This window comes from Pteropus vampyrus, unplaced genomic scaffold (genome assembly GCF_000151845.1).
Source record: "Pteropus vampyrus isolate Shadow unplaced genomic scaffold, Pvam_2.0 Scaffold114, whole genome shotgun sequence".
Taxonomy (NCBI): Eukaryota; Metazoa; Chordata; class Mammalia; order Chiroptera; family Pteropodidae; genus Pteropus; species Pteropus vampyrus.
Window position 1 is genome coordinate 1100044 of NW_011888895.1, and position 22110 is coordinate 1122153.

At 37.8% G+C, this 22110-nt stretch overlaps 1 protein-coding gene and 1 pseudogene across 5 annotated transcripts in view; both read right to left on the minus strand.

Annotated features, from left to right (window-relative positions):
• MORC3 (MORC family CW-type zinc finger 3) overlaps positions 1–22110 on the minus strand; it is a 41308-nt gene that overhangs the window by 5727 nt on the left and 13471 nt on the right. For 2 of the 5 annotated variants that reach the window (XR_002781703.1, XM_011365643.2), the window contains exons 3-15: positions 20905–21037; positions 19804–20018; positions 19102–19249; positions 17337–17484; positions 16105–16233; positions 15780–15899; positions 13357–13454; positions 9406–9510; positions 7240–7362; positions 7059–7133; positions 5784–5832; positions 4666–4838; positions 1619–1968 (exon numbers count right to left, since the gene is read on the minus strand). Coding sequence is in view for 4 of the 5 variants with exons in the window: in XM_011365643.2 (XP_011363945.1) it covers positions 1619–1968; positions 4666–4838; positions 5784–5832; positions 7059–7133; positions 7240–7362; positions 9406–9510; positions 13357–13454; positions 15780–15899; positions 16105–16233; positions 17337–17484; positions 19102–19249; positions 19804–20018; positions 20905–21037 (1866 nt within the window). In the remaining variant the exon portion in view is untranslated. Of the gene's footprint in view, positions 1–17; positions 247–1079; positions 1969–4665; positions 4839–5783; positions 5833–7058; positions 7134–7239; positions 7363–9405; positions 9511–13356; positions 13455–15779; positions 15900–16104; positions 16234–17336; positions 17485–19101; positions 19250–19803; positions 20019–20904; positions 21038–22110 lie in introns of those variants that run through there. The other 3 variants (XM_011365644.2, XM_023533866.1, XM_011365642.2) reach the window with 3 other exon arrangements.
• LOC105295823 lies at positions 8941–9392 on the minus strand (annotated as a pseudogene).

Sequence of the window (22110 nt, forward strand, 5' to 3'; positions counted from 1 at the left end):
AAAAAAAAAAACTGGTACCTAAAAACTGAAAAACCGAGATAAAAATGCCTACGTCATGTTGATGTCACAGTGGCTTTCATCGTGCACACTCGTCAGCTCTGACACGAAGCTCACATTTTTATTTTTGTCGTCGAGCTCCTGGGCCAACCCATCAAGACGAATGCCTGAATGAACAGTTTCATCAGCGGTGTTTCCAGGAAGGAGCAGTTCTGTTTTTTCCAAACTCTTTTTAGCAGAGAAATCCTCCTTTCCAACACCATGTAAATACGATATATAAAACAGATTTTTTTAAGGGAGCTACTCAAATTTGAATTCAGGGATGTGCAGAGGCTACTATTTGTCTTCTGATATCTAAATCTCCTTCTACCTCAGTAGAAAAATCCCGAATTAAAGACTCCATTTCCGAGGCACCCATTAGCCAGGTGACTAACTTGTGAAAGACAGAATGTAAGCAAATTTCCAGAACCGAAATTCCTCTTCCCTGCTGCCTGGAATGTAGAGAGATGACAGCTGGACCTGAAAAGCCACCTCAGACCACAACTACAGGATGTGAAGCAAAGCAACAATGGAAAAGGAGCCTGTGTCTCTGATGACTGTCAAGCTGCCTCTGTCATTTGGGTTTCATGTCATCTGCAAACAAAGCTAATCATAAGTGACATAGGGAGCATCTATAAAACGAAGATATCACCATCCACCTTGTATGGTTATTACGAGGCTTATGAATAATGGATGAAAAGTTCCCACTATATTTTAGCAACTGAGTATCTCAAAAAGGGAATGACATCGGTATTTTAGCAGGACAGTGCTTCGCTGTACATCAATGTCCTTGCACTACGGGATTTATCATACCTGGTCACCACCCATTAAAATGCAGCCATGCCCATCTCAAGACATTTCAAGAACCAAAACTACCCCTACACATTTCCATGTGCCCAGGATGACTCCCCAGCTGAAAACTAGTGGAGTAACAGTCAGTAGATGGAAATACGGTTTATTCTAATCTAGCTACTGCCAGTCCCTTAAGGCTTAGATGTCCCCAGATTCCCATGACTATCGTGACGCCGAATGATAACACGCACCTCACTTTTATACTGATCCCTCTCGGTAGTACATTTGTCCAGCTGTCTGAACACATCGTCAAGCTGCACGACCATCTCGTCCACTTCGCTTTTGCTCTCGCTGCTGGCACACTGACCACATTCAGGCTTGACGTGCTGCAAAGCACTACACTGTGTTTTCAGCCTCTCTATTTCTTCCAGAGCTTGCCGATACTGAGATAGCATGAGGTCCGGACTTTCAGATGTGCCGTTAATACTTTCGCGTAAAAACACAGCATCTGTTTCAGTGGACTGATGGCACGTTTCCTTCTTTACATATTTGTTGTTCATTTCCAGTATCCTCTGTTGTAACACTCTGATTTGGTCAGTAAACATATCACACTGTCTTTTATAATTTTCTTTTTCTTGAGTGACCAGAAGCAGCTCATTTTTCAGGTCATTTAACTGGCAGCCAGCCTCACCCACAGATTTATCAAAAGTTTTCTGGGTTTCATGCGTCTTTCCTTCAGCTTCCACATGTGATGGCAGGACAGCCTTGTCATTTCTTGCATCTATGTCATCTTCAACGGGTTCTTCCTTTTTAACAACTGCACTTGGTAATTCCGTCTGGGTGGCCACTGCAGTTCCCTGATCACACCTGGATGATGAGATGCCGGCTGAACTGGTCTGGCCACAAGGTTCATTATCACCCACCGGCTCGACCGGCAGACCACTGTGCTCCATGTGACTCAGCTCCAACTTCACTTCAACATCGTGATCTCCTGCGGGCTTGGGAGTACTGTTTTCTTCTAAGATGATGACATCTTCATCATCATCATCTTTATAAGCTGAATTTTCAAATGCCTGATTAGTCAATCTCTGATTCTTTGCATTCAAAATCGAGGAACGCGTAGGAAGTCTCCGTTTCATACTGGAAAAATATTTATATGTAAAATGTAAAATTACATAGATATGGACAAAATAGATGACCCTGAAGTAACCTACCTTGAAATTCTAAGAAATACCCATGCTTATTTTTAAAAACTGATATATTACACAGTACTGCCCAATGATTTAATGAAGTAGAGATTATTTTCTCCGTTTACAGATGAGGAGACAGACTGTTGAGATCTGTAAAGTATCAGATCTATGTACTGCCAAACGTTTCTTCATCTGATGTCTTCTGGGAATTTCAGTAGACACAAGTCCAAACCAGAATCCCACCACCACCCCAGATCCACTAGGTATTCTAGAGCTCAATGAGTGGCACTGGCATTCTCCTTTGCCCATCATAATCTGTAGCAACATTCAGTGATCAAAAGTGAGCCACAAAGTACACCGGCATGCCCTATCCTTTCACATAAAACAACTTCCCCTGCATTAAGAATTGCCTCATTTTCTTCATTTGCTTAGTTTTCTGTGAATTTATCGCCAACTGATTACTATTTGCCCCACTTAGAGGAGTATTTGTACTGGTTTGCTATTTGAGTCTTATGTGTTAGACCTCATATTTCTTTCACCTCAAGAAAGATTTTGCTTTCTCTGGCTTACTTTGTCATATCAAGGGGGCACAATTTCCAATATAATCTTGAGAAAGGGTACACAGGACATAAAAAATGTAAAATTTCACATGATGAAAACCTTTATTCACCTCTCAAGTTTATTGCTCGCTTGGTTTTTATATGGACTTCCAGACTGGAAATTACTTTCTCACACTCGAAAAGCATCATCCTGCTGTAATCTACCATTCAGTGTTTGCCATTCTGATTCCTGATCTTTTGCAGGTAACCTCTATTTTTTCTTCTCTAAAAAAATCTCTGTTCCCTGGTGTTCTAGAATTTCATGATGTTACTTGGAATAGATCTTTTCCCAGACATTATGCTGTATACTTAGTGGAAATTAAGTCTTTCTTACATTATTTCCTCCCCTTTGCTTTCTCTGAGTTCCCATTCTGACATTCTCTTATTCAGATGTTGACCTTACTCTTTTTCCTACTTTCCAACAAATAAATCTAAGAGATTTATTTGTTCAACTTCTATCCACCTTCTAATAAATTTCACATGGTTTCTCCTACTCCCTTTGTTTCAGTTTGTACATCTGGTGATCTCTGGCTGTCTATATTTCAGAGTGAAACTGACTAGAAGCAGTGAGGGCTGGGCTTGTGGTTCAAAACTGTCATCATCAACTAGGACTTTTCTCTTGGGAGCCCAGTGAGGGAAGAAAGGGAGGGACATTTCTCATTATTCAGTATTCGAACTGTTACTTACTCCTTCTGTTTTTAAAACAGAGGCTCACCTACATCTTCAACAGTAAAAACTGCCCCAGAAAGTAAACTCTCTACTTTCTGACACAGGAAGAGAAGCAATGATGCCAGACTTTGCAAGTGAAGAACTAGGAACTACTCTTAAACTTTCAAACAAGCCTTTTGTTCTCAGCCCTGTTTCCCACCTTCAGAAGTACCTGATGCTTCCCAGTTCTGAGGCTTATTTAGGGATCTCTGAGTTCATCGGTTAATTAGGAGTTGCCTTATTATGTTTCTCTCCAGCTAATTCCCATTTGTCTTTCTCAAGGCTTAGTTTAGGTCTTTCCATAGATTTTGGCTCTATGGATCTGAGAATAAATACAGGCTTTAAAACTTAATGAAAATTTTCTATTCTCATCTTCCATTTTGATGGTAGTCACCTTTAAAAATAAATCCCATTATCTTTTGTCTATAAAGTTTACAGATTTTACTCTTTCTTCCTTTGTCTGGAACTACCAATATGAAGAAAAACCAAGAATATTAAGGAGACTGGTAAAAAAAAATGCACACTAGTTCTTAAATAGCAATCCAGCACCAAAACAAGTCCTCAAAATGTGAGCTATATATGGCAAACCATTTCAGAATATCTCCTCCTTGACGTACAAACAGATAAAGGCAGTTGTTTCTATCTTGAGGTCAAGAATCCCTTTGAGAATCTGATGAAGCCTATGAAATCTCTCAGAAAATCTGGCCTCACTATCGCAGAGAGCCTTGTTCCAGTGTTTCTCTTTCAACAACAAACATCAGGTGTGGTTCACGGGCATCACGCTCTTTATCTTCACCTGTGTTCATTCCACTCCTTTTGGGCCACCTGCGCAGAGCACTACTTTCAGAATATCAGGAACCAACCTAAGCACCTAAGCCTTCCCTGACTTTCTAGTCAAGAGAGCTAACTGTTCAATTCACGTATCTCTCATACCTTTGTTTCTCTCTTCCTTCTCCATCCATTCACCCAAAAAACATAGTGCACCATGAGCTATGCCTAAGAACTTGTAGGTCACACTTGACATAATGTTGTACTGTTAATAATCCATGTTTTTCTTAGATACTGATAATCTTAAAAGCAAGACTTCACACATAAAGAATCTCAAAGAGGTAAAATAACAATTTGATCGAATTCCACAAAAAATACAATATTTTTTATTTAAATAGGCGGCGTAAGTGGGGTAAGTTTAGACAATAAAAGCAAAGTAACTTGTCCTTAAGACTTTTTACATGCATATAAACTACCATTTCTTTTAAGTGCATTATTGCCATAGAAATGTCAAGTAAAGGCTCTGTTTAATATTCATCCCCCAAATGGAAAAACACATTTTAGCCACTCACCTATTGCTCTCAGGTTCAGACTGGGGTGAACTCCGATGATTATTTATAAGTCTGGTTGCATAAGGAGTTGCTGCCTCTGAAAGATGTCCTCTGGGAACACTTTCCTTTCCGGGAGAAAAGCTTTGACTTGACACAGGGGTTGATCGAAACAACAGTTCATTATTAGCATTAATCTGTTGGAGGGAAAAAAAAAATGGATCTTAAAGAAATTCTTTTAATGGGTCACGCCCCAAACACATTATTTTACTTCCCTCTCCCCTTATCCCAGAAGATGTTGCGAACTGCCCTAACCCCGTAACTCCCTGTGCATCAGGGAGCAACGAACTGCCGGCAGCCTGATGAGCCAAATCCATCCCGCAAGTGAGCTAAGGGCTTTTACGTTTTTAAAAATGTGACCAAAAAATAAAACAACGAATATGCAATAGAGACTTGTGTGTGGCTCACAAAGCCTAAAGTATTTACTATCTGGCCTTTTACAGAAAGATTTTCTGGCCCTGTACTATATACATAGGACTTATCGAGATATAATAAAAATATTTTTCTAAGGAATTAAAGTCATAAAGATACTGCCTTTAAAAACAAAAGTTAAGCCTACTATTTTCCCCCTCCCCCCAGTTCTGTTCTGCCTTTATGCAAAAAAACATTTCGGTGTAATTATAAGCAAACACACAAGTGCAGCAGGCCAAAACTTCTACACAGAACTACCTACTCATAGACTCAGAAAAGGCTCCTTAACACTGTCAAGCATTAAGAAACAGAAGGGCCAGGGAGAGTGGTCAACAAAGAGAAAGAAAAACGCCATAGCTTCGGTCCAGGTTAGGGCTAGGACGTGGCACCCTGGGTGTTCCTGGGACTCTCCCCTGACTGCCTAACTAACAACAGGATTCTTAAAAGAAGGTCTGCCTTTTCTCAGAAGATGCCCAACTAAAAAAAATTGAACAGTCTGAATGAAGTTGTTGGGTTAAGAAATCAGGGTTGGGGAGGAGGGCAAGGAAAGGGATGAAAAGGGACAACTATGAGAACTGAATGAACAAGATCACTTCTAAGCTTTAAAATGACCTGTTAAAATAACCACTACCCAAAAAAAGACACAGCTATAAAATGCAAGGCTAAATTACCCGAAACTCAGGCATGTCCAGTTGTCTGATCTTGAATTTTTCCTTGTCCCTTTTTAAAAAAAAAAGACAAAAAAAATATTTAAATTTACTTCATTATTTTTTCAATTCTGCGTTCCAATGACATACTTGCCATTTCACTACGAGTCAGTCAGAAACGGGCTCTGACCGGCTCTACTCTCACGGTAGTCTGCGGTAAGCCCCAGGCGGGAGGTGGGGGTGGGGGTGGGGGTCAGACACTTTCTATTCCTATCTCACTTCTCAGTAACACCCTGACGCCTGCCTCTCGCTTTCTGTCCACAGCGTTTTCAGACCTCTCACCGGGAGCATCACACAGGCTTCCAAATGGTTTCTTGACTTCCAATCCTGCTGGATTTACCGTCAAAACAGTGCAATGTAATTCAAAACTACCTGAGGTTCTTGTTGAACTTGGCCTCTGCGTGCAGTACATCAGCTGTGAGTTCACCCTGGTGACTATCGCTCACACCCCCAGGTGTCTAGGTCACCCCCACTTTCCACTATGCCCAGGCCTGTATTTACTCTAGTTAAGCCAAACAAACCACCGTCCCCTGTACATTCTCACCCTACCCATCCTTCAAGGCCTATCATAAAAATGTCCTTCGTGAATTTTCCTGCTCCGTTCTGCCCTGTCCATCCCCAGCCAGAAGTACCCTCTCTTTATGGGCTTCCTACCAGGACTGGATGGTGACAGGACTGGGTGGTGCCTTCTATGGTACTTGTCAACTTCTAATGAGTGCTACACGTCTCACCCTCCCTAGTAGTCTCTAAGTTCGGACAGGGTAGTATTCACTCATGATGGCTCTGTGTGGCTCAAAAAGACAAAACTATCCTGTATGCAAACTACCTTGTATATAGGACAGCAACAAACAGCAAGTGCCTACAGCAGAAATTAAAAAAAAAAACAACACATTATGCACTCCACATCGAAATCTTTTTTGGGTCATAACCTTTTTTGGCCATACAGCTGACCCCTGAACAACAAGGCGTGCACTGCGCAGGTCCACTTACACACGCATTTTTTGAATTTCAGTAAACACAAAGGCCGACCTGTGTGCCCAGGTATCCCACATGCAGATTCAACCAACCACATACGCAGAAGGCTGGCTTAAGTTATACTTGGATTTCTGACTGCAGGGTGTGTGGAGTGGTATGGGCGTCGGTCAAGGGCCCGCTGTATGGGCTTTATTTCAGAGAAGCGTCGGCTGCTGATGATTAGGCGCTAATTATTTTCCCGCCACACACTGACACAACACTCACTTCTTTTTGTATGTTTTTTCATAAGTGGGATGCACCAGATCCTCATCTTCAGGTTCTTCTGGAACATCACAATTTCTAGTCAGAAAAATCACATGGGAATAACAGGTCACGAGCGCCTATTCATACACCCTGAACAGCATTTTCTGCCTTCCCAGAAAGGGTGCTACCAGCTGTACGGTACCTGAACTGTGGGTCAGGGTTATTGGAGCAGTACCATTTTTCGGGAAGCTGGTCTATCCCATCTGGTAATTTTCGCCACTTCAGACAGGAATCACACTGAACCCATGTCTGATCGGGACGTTTCCTGTAACAAAACCACCACTAGATGTGAGCACGGAAACACAGGTGCTAAATACCTCTTCCCACTGGATTGTCTACATAATTTCCATCACAAAACGTCCCTTTATTTAATTCTGTCCCTGAAAATTCTGTGACATCATTATTGTGTGTAGTAAGACAAATTTTTACAAACGACAATTTTGGTTACTTTCAAAAGGTTAAAAAATCACGGGCCAATTTAAACAGTGACTTAAATGTACTGTTTAATACCATTACTATTAAATTTGTTCGATAATAAAAACTCGAAACAACTGAAAAGTATTTCAAATCCCTTGCTCTGAAAGTTAGCATCTACAATGTCAAGTGTAGTTCATTTTTGTAGATTAGCACAAAAAACCACTCAAGAACAGAAGAGACAAGTTGTATTACTATAGTTTAAGCATTTTTAATAACTGTATTACATTTTTACCCTCTATGATAGGCAATCTCTGAATAACTAAAATCTGTATATTCTTTCAGTTTATAAGATACTTTCATATTCATCATTTAAAAATTACAGTGATCTGTGCAACCAATCTCCTCTAGAGTGACTTTGTTTCTTCCAGTTTTAACTGATCTCAGAGGTGTCCGTGAGGTGTAGAGGAGGAAGGGACCGAGATGCTGATGGAGTAAGGCCAAGAGAATACCCTCCAGCATGGCCTCTGATCCAGATGTTAGGGACTATGCCTGTTACTTGTGGGTGCCCTTTGTTGCTGTTTGTGTTTTTGAATAAATCTGAAATGTTGGCCAACAGAGACATGAAACAAACAAAATTACAACGATCTTATTAAGAATTGATGTAGACTCATTTAATATAGGAAGACTTCACCTAAATGCCAATAATATTTTAAATCTAGTTTTTAAAAAATGCACTTACAATTACATAAAAGTTGAAATAATCCAGAAATTTACAAAGGAAATTATAAACTCCTTGTTTTAGGAAGTTACGTTATGCATGTGTTAGGGACACACACACAAAATACAATGGGAAATTATTAACACACTGAGTTGTATCTGTTTTTCATCATATAATTTGAGTATCTTTCCATTAGTATGCAGTTATTACTTATTCATTAGACTGTTCCTATGTACTGTGTTTCTGAGCGCTTGTCAAGCTTCATATCTTTTACAACTCTAGGAGGTAAGTGCTATTAATGTTCCCATGTTACAAATGAGAACACAGAAGCTTATAAGAGGCCAAGTAACATGTTCAATGTCACAAAGTTACTTAAGCAGCAGAACTAGAATCTAAACTCAAGTCTGACTTTACATTCATGATCCTTTTCAAACTATGAGATGCCACCCATTAGTGGATTGTGAAATTAAATTAAGAGGTCAAGATTTGCATTTTTAAAATGAAAGCAACACAAAATACATGATCAATACTGTTTCGTGAATCTTTTCTGTATATATACATAAATATAAATATATATATTCATTCATTTTACAGTATGCTTTTAGTAAATTTATTTCTTACTATAGGTTAGTCAACTGCAAACTCTATACAATCACTATACCCTCTAGTATCACATCCTGATATTAGAGAATGCTGATTTTTTTTTAGCAGAACAAGCCTTTTAATTGTTTTACTACTCAAAAAAGCTTCACTTTTTTTATTTAGCTTTCTGACTCTGTGCTTGTGCCTTCAACACTTTCACACCGATTTTCTGCTCCTCAATAAGGAAAGCACGCCTGATCCTGTCACAAACACATTTAGCACACGTGGATCCACCGCAGGCCCTGCTGACGTGTTTTTTCATCTTAGAACTTTAACCTCATTAGAACTTACGTCTCAGAGCATGACCTCTGCCAAGTCGGCCTGGGCATATGCCGCATGCGGATTTTGGTGCTTTCCCAACCTTCTTGGTAAAGTAAACAATTGTATTCCCAAGGGTTCAGGACAGCCTAGTTTTGTTAGCGGCTGTATTATAGGTGAGCCTCCTACGGAACGTCAAACGCTGGACCATTCTGAATGCCTGCAGATACCGTCCCTGAATGAGAATGTTGATTTTTTTTTTAATGTACTTACTGCATATCTTCAACTGGCAAATTTAGAGGATAGTCTGCATTTTTCTTCACTTTCATTTCATTCCAGTAATCATTCAGTTTATCTCCTAGTGCTGCTATTGTAAGCCTTAAGAAAGTAAATTATAAAATCCATTTAAGAAAAAAGAATGATAAAGATTAAATCTTTGTCAAACACAGAGAAAGCATAAATAACCTAGTAATGAGTAGGTGGACACTGAGAGGAAGGGACAACTCCAAAAGGTCCAGCTTCCAAAGAACGCCAAACGATGACAGTTTTCTATAAGCACCTTGGTAAGTTCCTAGAGAAGAGCCAGGACCATCTAGGAAATAAGACACAAAATGATACTTTGTGTCCCCTGTTGTTAAAGTATGTTGTCAACCAATTACTGGGAGAACTGCAGGCTCTCTGAATTTCAACCCCAACCTGACGAGGTTCAAATCGGAACTCATTCTTTTGGTTTATGAAAGTATATGATCATTAGCAGCAAGTGTACTTCATGTAGCTTCTGTCCCACAATTAAGACTTTCACTTCTTCCACAATAAGAGGTTAAAAGCAAATCAATTGGACCTACTGAGATACCTAAGGCTACGGCCACAACTCTTCATCTCTTGCTCATCATCTCTATTCCTCAGTCCAGGAGATGCGCCCTCTTCTGTGGAGAACGCACCTCAGCGTGGAACTGCAGTAGCACAGGGGTGGGCATTGACTTGGTAAGGTCTAATTTTTTTCAAAAATGATCGACAATTTTCATATCCACTAGCAATTTATAAGAGCTCTAACCTCCCTATATCTTGCCACCATTTGTTGTTTTACTCATTGTAGACAATTTTTCCCTTTTTGCCCATTATGATCAGTATTTTTTTGAGTCGAGTTAAAAAAACCTGCCTAATTGAAGGTTATGAAAATATTCTTGTTTCCATCTTGTTTTTGCCCTTCTCGTTTAGGTCTACAATCTACCTGGAACTGTTTTTTTCATTTGAGAAGTAGGAGTTAAAGTTCATTTTATCTATACAGGTAGCCAACTGACCCAGTATTTCTGGAAAGATGACCATTTTCTCACTACGCTACAATGTAACCTGTCATAAATCAGGTGACTGTATGTATGAAAAGTGGGGTTTTGCTTTGGCTTCTCTTCTTCACTAGACTGTCTTTCATTAACACTCATTTCTTAGTTAATACAGCTTTATATACGTTGATACTTAGTAGTATAGGATTTATACTACTATCTATTGCTTTATCCTATCTATTGCTTTATTATTCTTTAATGATTGTCTTAATGATCTTTGCTCTTCTGACTGTCCACATAAAGTTTAGAATAAGCCTATTCATATATCGACACCCATTCACACACACCTACTGGGTTTGTTTTTTTTTTAAAATGGAATTCCATTTAATTATTTCGGAGAAAAATCAACATTTTATATCTAGTATTCCAATTCTTTAAACTAGTATACCTTATCAAGTCTTAAATTCCACTCAACAATGTTTTGTAGTTTTCGGTGTGTTCAGGTCTTTGCATGTTTTATTTATTCTGTATTTATTTTTTGATGCTATTATAAATTATTTTTAAAAATTTCATGTAGTTTTTCTGTTGTTACTGATAAACAGAAATAGAAGTAATTTCTGAATACTTATCTAACAACCTTAGAATACATGTTACTTGTTCCTATATGAATTCTAATTGCAGATTATTTTGGACTTTCTATATACTTAAATATTATCATCTACAGAAAACATTTCTTCCTTTCCAATCCTTATAACTTTCATTTCTTTCTCTTGTCTTATTGTACTGGCTATTTCCTCAAGAACAATGGTGAATTGCTAATATCCTTGTCTCATTCTCACTCTTGGGCGGGTTGGCTATCTAATCACCATTAGAAATGATGCTTCCTGTTTTTTTGTAAATACTCTGTATTGTTATTAGGCACTTCCTACTAATAATTTTGTAAATGTTCCCTTTTTTCCTAAATCATAAATGGGTGTGATTCAGAAAAAAATAATTTTCACCATTTTAGGTGCTATAAACACATTCCCTTGATATCAAATCAATTTTTAGAAAGCTTATCACATATTAAAGTCAAACAGAAAGAAGTAGTACAAGTCCTACACAGATCTTTAAAGGTTTTATGAGGCCACATATCTTTGGTAGTGAACTCATGAGTATAAGAAATTTCTGTACCTATGAAAATAACCATGTGAGTTTTATTTTCTAACATCAATTGAAGAATAACATTGATTTCTTAATATTAAAAACTACCCATGCCATCTTGGAATACAATCCATTTGGTTTTAATGTATTATCCTTTTTATATGGCACTGGATGGTTTTAGCAATTATTTTAATTAAGATTTTTATATCTTGATCATGAGAGATTGACATAAATTTCCTTTCTTATAATATATTCATGAGTTCACTACCAAAGTTATGTGGCCTCACAAAATCTTTGAAGAGTCTGTATAGGACTTGTGCCACTTCTTCCTTAAATGTTTGAATTTAATATGTGGTAAGTTCTCTAAAAACTGATTCAACGTCAAAGGAATGTGTTCATATCACTTATAATGGGGAACTCATTCATGCTATCCCTCTGATCAAGGTTTTGTCTGTGGATCTATGGTAACATCCTCTTGTTCATTTCTGACACTGACAATGTTTTCTCTGCAGTTCCTGAGTCTTGCCAGATGCGTACAGACTTTATTAATCTTATCAAAGAACAACCTGGAGCTTTTTGATTGTGTCAGCTCCAATCCTAGGCTTTCTTGATTAGTTTTGTGATACTAGAGCTCGATCCTGTAAACGTTTACCCTTTGCCAGCCTGAGGAATGCTTAACTGGGTTAACAGGAAATGAACCTGCCACGTGACAGCAGTAGGACACTTGTCTTTCAGGTTCTGGTACCCACCGTTACTACTAGGCTGGAACCCAGTGGCCTCCTGAAGGAGCTCTAGTTGTGCTCTTAGGCCATGCTCTGCCTTCCAGCAAGAGACCAGTTCTAGCAGACCTGGATCTCAGGCAGGTAGATCTCTACACACCAGCTCCAGCCCACCCACAGCCTCCGGCAACAGCGGGCCACGTGTACAGACCTACACTGGCCAGGCCATCTGGCAAATTTCTTGCCATGGCAGGTAGCTTATTCCTGTTTGTCATGACCTCTATTAAGAGATCTGAATCTCTGACTTCAGGAGTAGGCGGCCTTTCTCCTAGTTCCTTTATTGTCTATTCTTTTTCAATCTAGAGATAACACCTGCTCTTTTGTACCTGCTTGTTCTGGACACCTACTCCTTTTAGTAATCACCTTCTACTATTCCAAACTCTGAAGATATATTTATTTTTTCTTGTATGTGTTTCCTAATTCACTGATTTTGCTCTTATCTTTATGTCCTTCCTCCCACTGCTTTATTTGTTCTTTATTTGAGGAGAAGGCCTATGGCATTTGTCTTTACCATAAATATTTATATAACATTTGCATTCTATTCCATAACATATGTTCATTAGGACTGTTTGTGCTTCCTAAATTTACAAGTGACATCAATAGTCATATTTATTCTATGGCTTCTAACTGCTCTTAACAGATGAGTTTTTCTGTCTAAGGTACAGAGAACAAAATTACCTTAAAATTCCCATCCAAGTGCAAAGTTTCAAGATTTTGTGATTACACAAACAACTGTGATAACAAGAAAGCATGGACTTTCTCTATTTTCTGTGAATCTCTGAAATATGTCATCAATAAAGACAGGGGAGAATAAATTTCTACTTGTGAGGAAAGAGAATTCCTAGGATGGAAGATGATGTGTAAAAGTGTTTTCTGTGCAAGCTTTTCACCTACCCATTTTCTTAAAAGTTCTATAATGTAAAAACATCCATAAGACAGAAAAAAATGTCAGCTTAGAAAAAGTTGTGAAAGCATTTCCAAAATAAACAGTAAAAAGTCAGTAATTTAAATAGTTAACATACCTGTACTCATTAGTATAGTCAAAATCTTGTTTATTATGAGTTGGCTTTAGGAAATTACACTCTATAATTCCCACTACTCCAACACCCATGTTGTTTGCCTGAAAATGAAAATGGCATTTTACGCATAAGATATGATGCTATTACCCGTCCACAAAAATTTACAATTTGTATGAAACATGTTCCTATGTCTTATCTCATAAGATTCTTATGAAATTTAGACAGAAAAACAGTGTCTGGTAGGTAATTTACTATTCTGGGAGTTAATCCTAAATATATTAGAGCCTTCCTCTAAAACTACTTTCACTGTTGTCAGATACCCATTTGGACAAGTTTTATCACCCTCAACTTTTCACAAGGGGAAAAAAGACCACCTCTACTGGGATGTAACTTCTTAGGGAGCAGAAACCACAACTAACTCCTTTCTATATCCACAGTGACTAGCAAAGGTTCTGGCATATAATGTTCCATAAGTTTGTTAGATAAAAATTAAAGTCAGTTATTCAGATTTACACATGCTAGCTAAAATACTGAACTCAAAGCATATGGGTCATATTCTGATTATCTACATGACTACCAAGCATATTTTGTTCACGACTGCAACTTACTTGAGTCTACATACAAAAAGTGAAAGAATATGTAACTTATGAAACTTTTCATAACTGCAGATGAAACTATATAAATCTAATCATAATCCTACTCTATTCAAAACCACCAGTGGTTCTACATCTCATGCCATTTGTAAATCCTTCAACTTGTAGTTTTGTTCACCTTCTGTCCAGCCTCATCTTCCTGTCTCTCCCATTACTCTATTTCCCACTTGTCATCTGGTCAGGCACAGCAAATTACTCCCTTAGTGATGTTATAGTCTCAGAAGCTTCATTCCCTTCCTTTGCAGATGTTCTTTCCTCTGCCTGGAAAACCCCTGCCAGACTTCCCAACAAAGTACAGTCAACCGAGATTCATCTCAATCACCACTTTCTCCAAAGAGCCTTTTCTGATGCTCTAAGGATGTACCTACCACATCCGCCTCACCAAGCGGAGCTGAAGACATGCTCTGCATCTTATCTTTTTTATGTTGATACCAATTTAACAGGAGTTAGACTTTTCAAGTGTTTTGATGTATATGAATAGGGCAACTAAAGGAGATCAAAGACTGGACTCTAAGTGGTGGAGACAATGGTATGAAGCATCACATCAAATAAGGTTATAGATTAGATGACTGGATTTTAAACTGGACTCTCTGGACCATCAGGTTCAAGGCATGCCTTTGGAGGTGGCAGAGGATGGGAGATGCTGACTGGGTAGATGTCTTGAGCTCACAACCCACTGCTGTTTGTTTATATATCTTTGCAGGTAAATGTTTGCAAGTTTTTTCGTTAAATACCCAGAAGAGGAATTGCTGGGTCATATGGTAATTCTATTCTTAGTTTTTTGAGGATAAGAAGATGTGGCATATATACACAATGGACTATTACTTAACCATAAGAAAAGATGAAATCCAGCAAGTGGGGCAACATAGATGAATCCTGACATTATCATGCTAAGCGAAATAAGTCAGACCAAGTTGAGAACCATATGATTTCACTTATATGTGGGATATAAAACTAAAAGTAACGACGAACAAACAGAGATTCGTGGACACAGTCTATCAGTGGTTACCAGAGAGAAGGTAGGGAGGGGAGAAGTAGTTGGGGTAAGAAGAATCAAATTTTGGTGGCAGAAGGAAATTTAACTTTGGTTGGTGAACACACAATGCAATATACATATGATATGACATATTACTGAATTGGACACTTGAAATCTATTTGATTTTATTAATCGATGTCACCTAAATAATTTTAATTTAAAAACAAGGTGACTTTCAGAATTTATCACTGAATTCTTAACACACACACCAAAAAAACCTTTCTGTGAAAACATGTAAAGGACAAACAGATTGATATGAAACAGTGTTCATCATCCTAAATTCTACAGTGGAAGTGGTATAGGAGGAAGGCTCTAATATATTTAGGAACTAACTCCAAAAAAGTAAATCAGCTATCAGATAGTTTTTTCACACTATTAAGTCAGCACTAATTAAAGCCAACCAATTTCATTCCAGCATGAAATAACCAGGGGTCCACATCCAAATGCAGACAAAAGACTGCATTCGTGTCTGAGATCCATACTCATCATCAGATCTATTAGGTCTTATTAGCCCATTTCCTCATCTGCGAAACAGAGATAAAATGTTCTGTACCCCTCATGTGATTATTCAGGATCAAATAAGAAACTGGTATCAAAAGTGTTTTAAGTTCAAGTGCCATACCGAGGTTATTAAAAACTTAACATTTAAAAGTCATTAGGCAAAAAGCATTATTATTTCACATTTGACCCAATAACAAGTTACTCTCTTTTAAAAGATATAGACATTTTCAGCTTACCCTTAACTGACATCCAACTTTTTCATAAGCTTTGATTAGTCTATTTCTGTGATACATCATTATCCCGTAATGATCTTTATTTCTGCAGTTGAATCCAAAAGTAATTCTCACTGTTTTAGCCTTAAATGTTAAGAAAAATTCTGAACACACCACCTTACTCCCTTCAAATCATTCTATTTCATTATTTATGAGTCCAAAAGTGCATTAAAAAGGGCAAAGTTAGAATCAGAATCCATTAGGATAAATGAAGAAATTTATGGGGAAGGGGAATACACCTGATTGATACAGCTCTATACGACATCACAAAAAAGAAAATAAAGGATACTAAAAATTTGGGTCGATAAACATCACGTTCGATGTAGGCAAGACTCTTTGAAACTAGCTGTGTCTTCACTTTCTGTCCACGTAAGATGATCTGCATTCTTGGCTTTAGATATAATATACTGCAGTAAGCCTGCAAAGACACAACATCTGTCCTTTAGAAAACAGTTATCTACATGTTTGTTTGACACTACTTACACATGTATTTAAAAAGAAAGCTACCACCTTGCTTTCATAAAGGATCCATCGACTCTTCAGTAAAATCACACTATAAAGCTGTATGTTAATATTTTATTACTTTTCATTAAAAATAAACTCAATATATTGTAGCCAGTGAAAATAATTCACAGAAAACAATCTACTGACCTACGTTAACAAGTGAAAAAAAATTACAAAACAGCACGTATGATATGATCTGAACTTTTCTCTTATTTTTTTTCCTGACTCCTGACTTTAAAATTAGTGTTCTGTCATTTATAAAACCCATTAATGATATTTTAAAACACTTAATACTTCGTGGTACACTAAAACACCACCATCTGCTCTGGCTGCCTCTAGACCCATCTGATATTTGAGCAAGATTTTCTTAACAATTAGAAAATACTTCACTAAAACATTGGGGTACATCAAAGGATAGTAATATCTGTAAATGTCAAATGTATCTTCGGTTCGGGGTTATGCAATCTTTTGGCGCCAAAATAAAGGGAAAACATAGTATGATATGTCTTATCATAGTAACTAAGAAACTTAATATTCTTATAACATCATTGTTATGCTGATATTAATTTCCTCAATCTCAAAAAAATACCATTTCTAAGGTTAAATCTCAGAGATATTTATCACAAAATTATAATAATGTACATCACATCTAGTCTATACATAATTTATAGCAGTAGGATTTTAAGGTGTATCCTAGAACATTTTAAATTTAAAAAAAATAACTGAATTTGATATTTTTGATTGACTTAATCATTACGGCTGTCATAGGATACACCGATTGTAGTATTCCCAATTTAATAAGATAACTACATAGTGAAAGTAGAAACGCTGTTAGACCTGATGACTTCACAATTAAAAAACTGATTCTAATCAAACAACCAGTGTGCACATGAAAAGTTTAGTAGGTCCTTGTGAGATACTTTCATTTAGAGATCAATGGTAGCATTTATAACACAAGCTGGTAACACAAATTTCCATTTGGTTTTCTCATTTCCACAAAGAGAGGTGGATACATACCCTCAGGGAATAGTCACTTTCAGGGGCAATTTGATCCATTCTCTCTTGCTTCTTGTACCCTTTCTTCCCTGTTGTCTCATCTAAATCTTCTGGAATTCTGATGTCATATTTATCCTTATCAAAATCAAACTCTGTTGCATTTTTGTAGCTGTAAAAATAATTTTTTTGAAGCAGCTAAATTTTAACTTCACAGCAAGAAAAGCAAGGAGTTACTATTAGTTAACAAAACAAAACAAAACACCTATCTGCGGTAGTGGTGGGGGGGGAAAAAAAAGCAAGAAAAGAATGAAAGAAAAGGAATCTAGGAAAATGCCCCAAACTGAATTCACTCACACATTGCTGGTGAAAAGATCAAATGTCTAGTAGAGCCACTCTGAAAAACATTCTAGTGGTTTCTTAAAAAACTAAACATGTGACTACTATATGAACCATCAATTATACTCTTGGGTCACTTACTGTAGAAAAATGAAGACTATATTCCCACAAAACCTGTACACCAATATTTAGAGCTTTATTTGTAATAGCCAAAAATTATAAACAACCCAGACAGCCTTTAATAGGTGAATGGTTGAACACACTGCTCCAGCCATACAATACAATACTACTTGGCAAGAAAAAGAAAGCAAACTATGAGATATGGAAGAACCTGGCTGAATCTCTAGAGAATTACGTTGAAAGAAAGAGGCCAACCTCCAACACTTTCACACTGTATGATTCCTTTTAGACAACATTCTTGAAATGACAAAATTATAGAAATGGAGAACATGTTAGAGGTTGCCAGGGATTAAGGAGGGAGTGGGTGTGGACGTAGAAGGGCAATTTGAAAATTCTTGTGGTGATAAAAACGTCCTGTATCTGGACTAGTATCAACGTCAATATTGACATCCTAGTGAGTATACTCTAGTTCTGCAAGATGTCACCATCGGGGGAAACTGGGAAAATGGTACGTGAGATTTTTCTATTATTCTTACGACTGCGCATGAATCTACAATTATCTCAAAATTAAAAGTTTAAATAAAAAAAAAACTGGGAGAGGGACACAGAAACAAAAGCAAGAAAAAGAAAAGAAAAGAAAAAGGGAACACAGGAGAATAGAAAAGCACAGATTTAAAGTATTTTAGGTTTACCAGTATTTGTGCTTTGTTCCCATGGTTTAACATGTCTTAAGTCTCTCAATATTACAATCATCCTAAATTTTAAAATTTTTATTTGCAAAGGATCTTATCCTCACTATAAATTTAAGCAACATAGAAGTCTCACCTATATTACTTTTCTCAACATGTGCTAAATCACGTTAGCTTTAAGTAATGGACCAAATGGACAAAGATCTCTCAACTTGTAGGTTGGGACCTGGCTGGGTTTTTATCTTCTCATTTCTCATTTCTCTCTCTCTCTCTCTCTCTCTCAATCAATCTCTCTCTCTCTCTCTCTCTCTGTGTGTGTGTGTGTGTGTGTGTGTGTGTGTGTGTGTGTGTGTGTATTCTGTTGTTGCTGTTGAGGAAGAGACAGGTGGAATAACAAAGAGCAATTGAGTGCTATGAAGACTAAATGGCAGGACTAGGAAGTTTATTTTTAGTAATATAAAATTACTGCAAATTGAAGCCAAGTGGCCTCAATAAAATATCCTTGGGGAAAAAAAAATCATTATATGCCACCTTCCAGTGTGTTTTTACTCCGTGTAACAACGGATGAATGTAATAAAATCATTCCTGCAAACGCACTTTACTTCCCAAATGATTAACAACTAGCTGAGGTCTACACTTACCTTCTAAGATTCCAAATGATGATTCTTGTCCCCTTCTTACCCATAATAGCATCCAGTTCTGCTAGTAATTTCTGTTCCGTAGAAAAAAGAGAATGCTCCAGAATTGCAGCAAGGCTTGCTTGTGATTCCGCTAAGTTAATCATCTGTCGTATATCCTAAGTTAAAGACTCAGACCAACCACATATTTTTTACACTTGCAATATGGAAACCAACTCAAACTTAAACAAGAGAAAAACTATTTACTAAATGATATTCTAAGTTTTAAAATGGCAGTTTGATTTCAACTGAATACCCTGAAGGATGAAGTATGAGCAAGTTTATCATCTCTGATTGTTTCCAATATTTGAAATGTGTTTATACAGAAGTTATTTTCCTAAAGATCTCTTGCTTTCCACGGTAATTAGAGAAATTTTCAGGCCAGACCACAAGTCTTATTAGACCACGAGACCGAAGTAAAGAGGAGAGAGCTATGGGGAGCTCAACATAAAATGCAACCAGCTAATGGTAAGGTAAGGCTTTGCATGGCGCAATTCCAACAGAGAAAAGCTTAGCCCCAGATTTGAGCAGAGGCAGTGGACAGGAATGAGCGCTGAGATGGAAGGTGAGACTTAAAGAAAGAATGTGGGGGAGGGCTAAGGTCAGGATGGCCCGCATCGTCTGTGCAGGCCCCGCACAGTTTGCATTTGAAAATCGAGAGGATATGGTGTGTGTTGAATGCCACTATCGGGACGACAACATGCTCCGCCTTCACGGCTTCCAGGTAGCTCTGCGACAGCAAGCCCACGCTCATGCTCTCCTCGGTTTTGGTGAAAACGATTGCATCTTTACCCAGACGCATAGAACCTGACTTGAAACCATTCCCATACAATCCAACTGGGACATGACCATTCATGGTGACTTTGTCACTGAAGCCAAAGCTAAAAAGAAAAGCAAGATTTAAAGAAATAAGTATGTATGATGTTCATGTTTTTAACTCAAACACTGTAATATGGAAAAAGCCTGGGTTTATATGTTGGCCTCATCCTTCCCACACGTATAATCTTGGGCAAATTAGCTTTTAATCTGCCTTGATGTGTTTCCCCATCTCTGAAATGAAGGAAACCAAGTCTAAACTATAGGGGTACTTAAGGACTACATAAGCTAAAACAGGAGCTCATTGCCTGGCACATCCTGGCTAAGCCGTTGAGTTATTATTTGGGGCCCAGGACCTTGAGATTTCTTTCACTCCATGAAATCTCTTCCTCTAAGTATGTATGATTCTCCTGTTTTCAGCAAGCCTGCTGTAGTATGATCACTGATGGGGTCGTGCTGACTTGTGGGCAGCATGAGGAATATCTGACGAAGAGTAGAAAGGCTTCTGCTGCAAAATTCATCCTCTACCTTGTACTTGTCCTATGTATCTTAGTTTCCATATTAGGCACATCTGGCTTCGTAATGACATCCTACTGTGCGACTCTAGAGCCCAAAGCCTTATGACTATTTTATGCTGCTTCCTCATCCTCTGAATCTTTTAAAAATTACCACCCCCAAAGTAGTAAGTTTTATTGGAAATACCAGTTAAAACTAATTTACACTAAAGTATAAATAATTGATATCAATGTGCTACAATTCTATAAAAGAATGATGGAATTTCAGATAAGTCAGACATGGGGAGGGAGTGATGGGAAAAATGGTAGGGATTGCCCAATAGGTAGAAAATGATGGACGATTTAGAGAACAGAACACACTGTAGGTGTAGCATTTCATGTTTAAAAAATAAAAACTATGGGCAATAAGTATGACACATGAAACCCTTTTACATACCTTAGCATTTTATGTAATTTATCTGAATTCATGCCATTCCCGTTATCGGTGAAGGTCAAGCATATCTGCTTATTTATCACTGTTTTGTCAATCCAAAGCTGTTTAGCATTCACATCAGGATCATATGCATTATCTAAGAAGCAAAAGTTTTGAGAAATTTTCGGTTTGCATTTTAAAGAAAGCAATTAGTTCAGAACAATCCTTTAACAATCGACACAATAACATTTTAAGGAAATTGAAAAAGTTGAAATGTTTAAGAACCCCTAAGATTTGAAAACATGAAGCTAACTGTATCCTGCTATATATCGCTCACTTACAATTCAGAATTAACTCTTTCCAAAGCCCTCCATTCGTTACATAACAAGCAAAAACTGATACCCACTACACTGAAACAGCGTAAAAGCAGGAAGATCACTGCACTACAGATATAATCAAGACAAGGTCTTCTGCCCAAAGAACTAGCCTGGTTACCATAAGGGAAACGAAGAGCTGCGTGTCATGGAAGGAACACAATGCGGTTAATGAATAAATGAGACAGCAGTATCGTGTTCTGCTAAGCTACATACATAGATGGAAGTTTACTTTCCACAAAGTTCTTCAAATTGTGCCCCTTTTCAACTGTTAAAGAGAAGACCAGAGGTCCCAAATGGTGTCACTTGGGCTAATAAAAGTCCATGACGCCAAGCCTAGCTTTTAATACGGATTTTGAACTAACTAAAGTTGTAACCTCTCAAATGTTATCTGAATTAACCTTAACCAGTCTGGAATTTTCGGGTCAAGCACCTGTAGCAAGGTCATCAATGTGTCACATAGGCCCTCTCCATCCCCTAAAGAGAAAGAAGAGGCAAGGCAATCTTTAAGGTAAAAACCTTTCTTCCCCTTCTTTTTCTCCCCCAAAAGATGTCCCCAAAATAATCCTTTCTTTTCTTTCACTAATAGCTCCCCTGTCCCAACCTTCTTCCTACAAAATCCTTCCGTTTTGTACAACTCCTCTGAATGCCCTCCTAGTTGCTAGATGGGATGCTGCCCCATTCATGAGTTGCTTAATTAGACCGAATTAGATCTTCGAATTTACTGGGCTGAATTTAACACAATCTAACCAGTTTCTGGCAGTTTTTATACTTCTATGATCTCTGTATACCTCCCCATATAACACCCTTGTTTAGCATCCATGTTCCTCTCCGAATAGCCAAGTACAAAAGAATA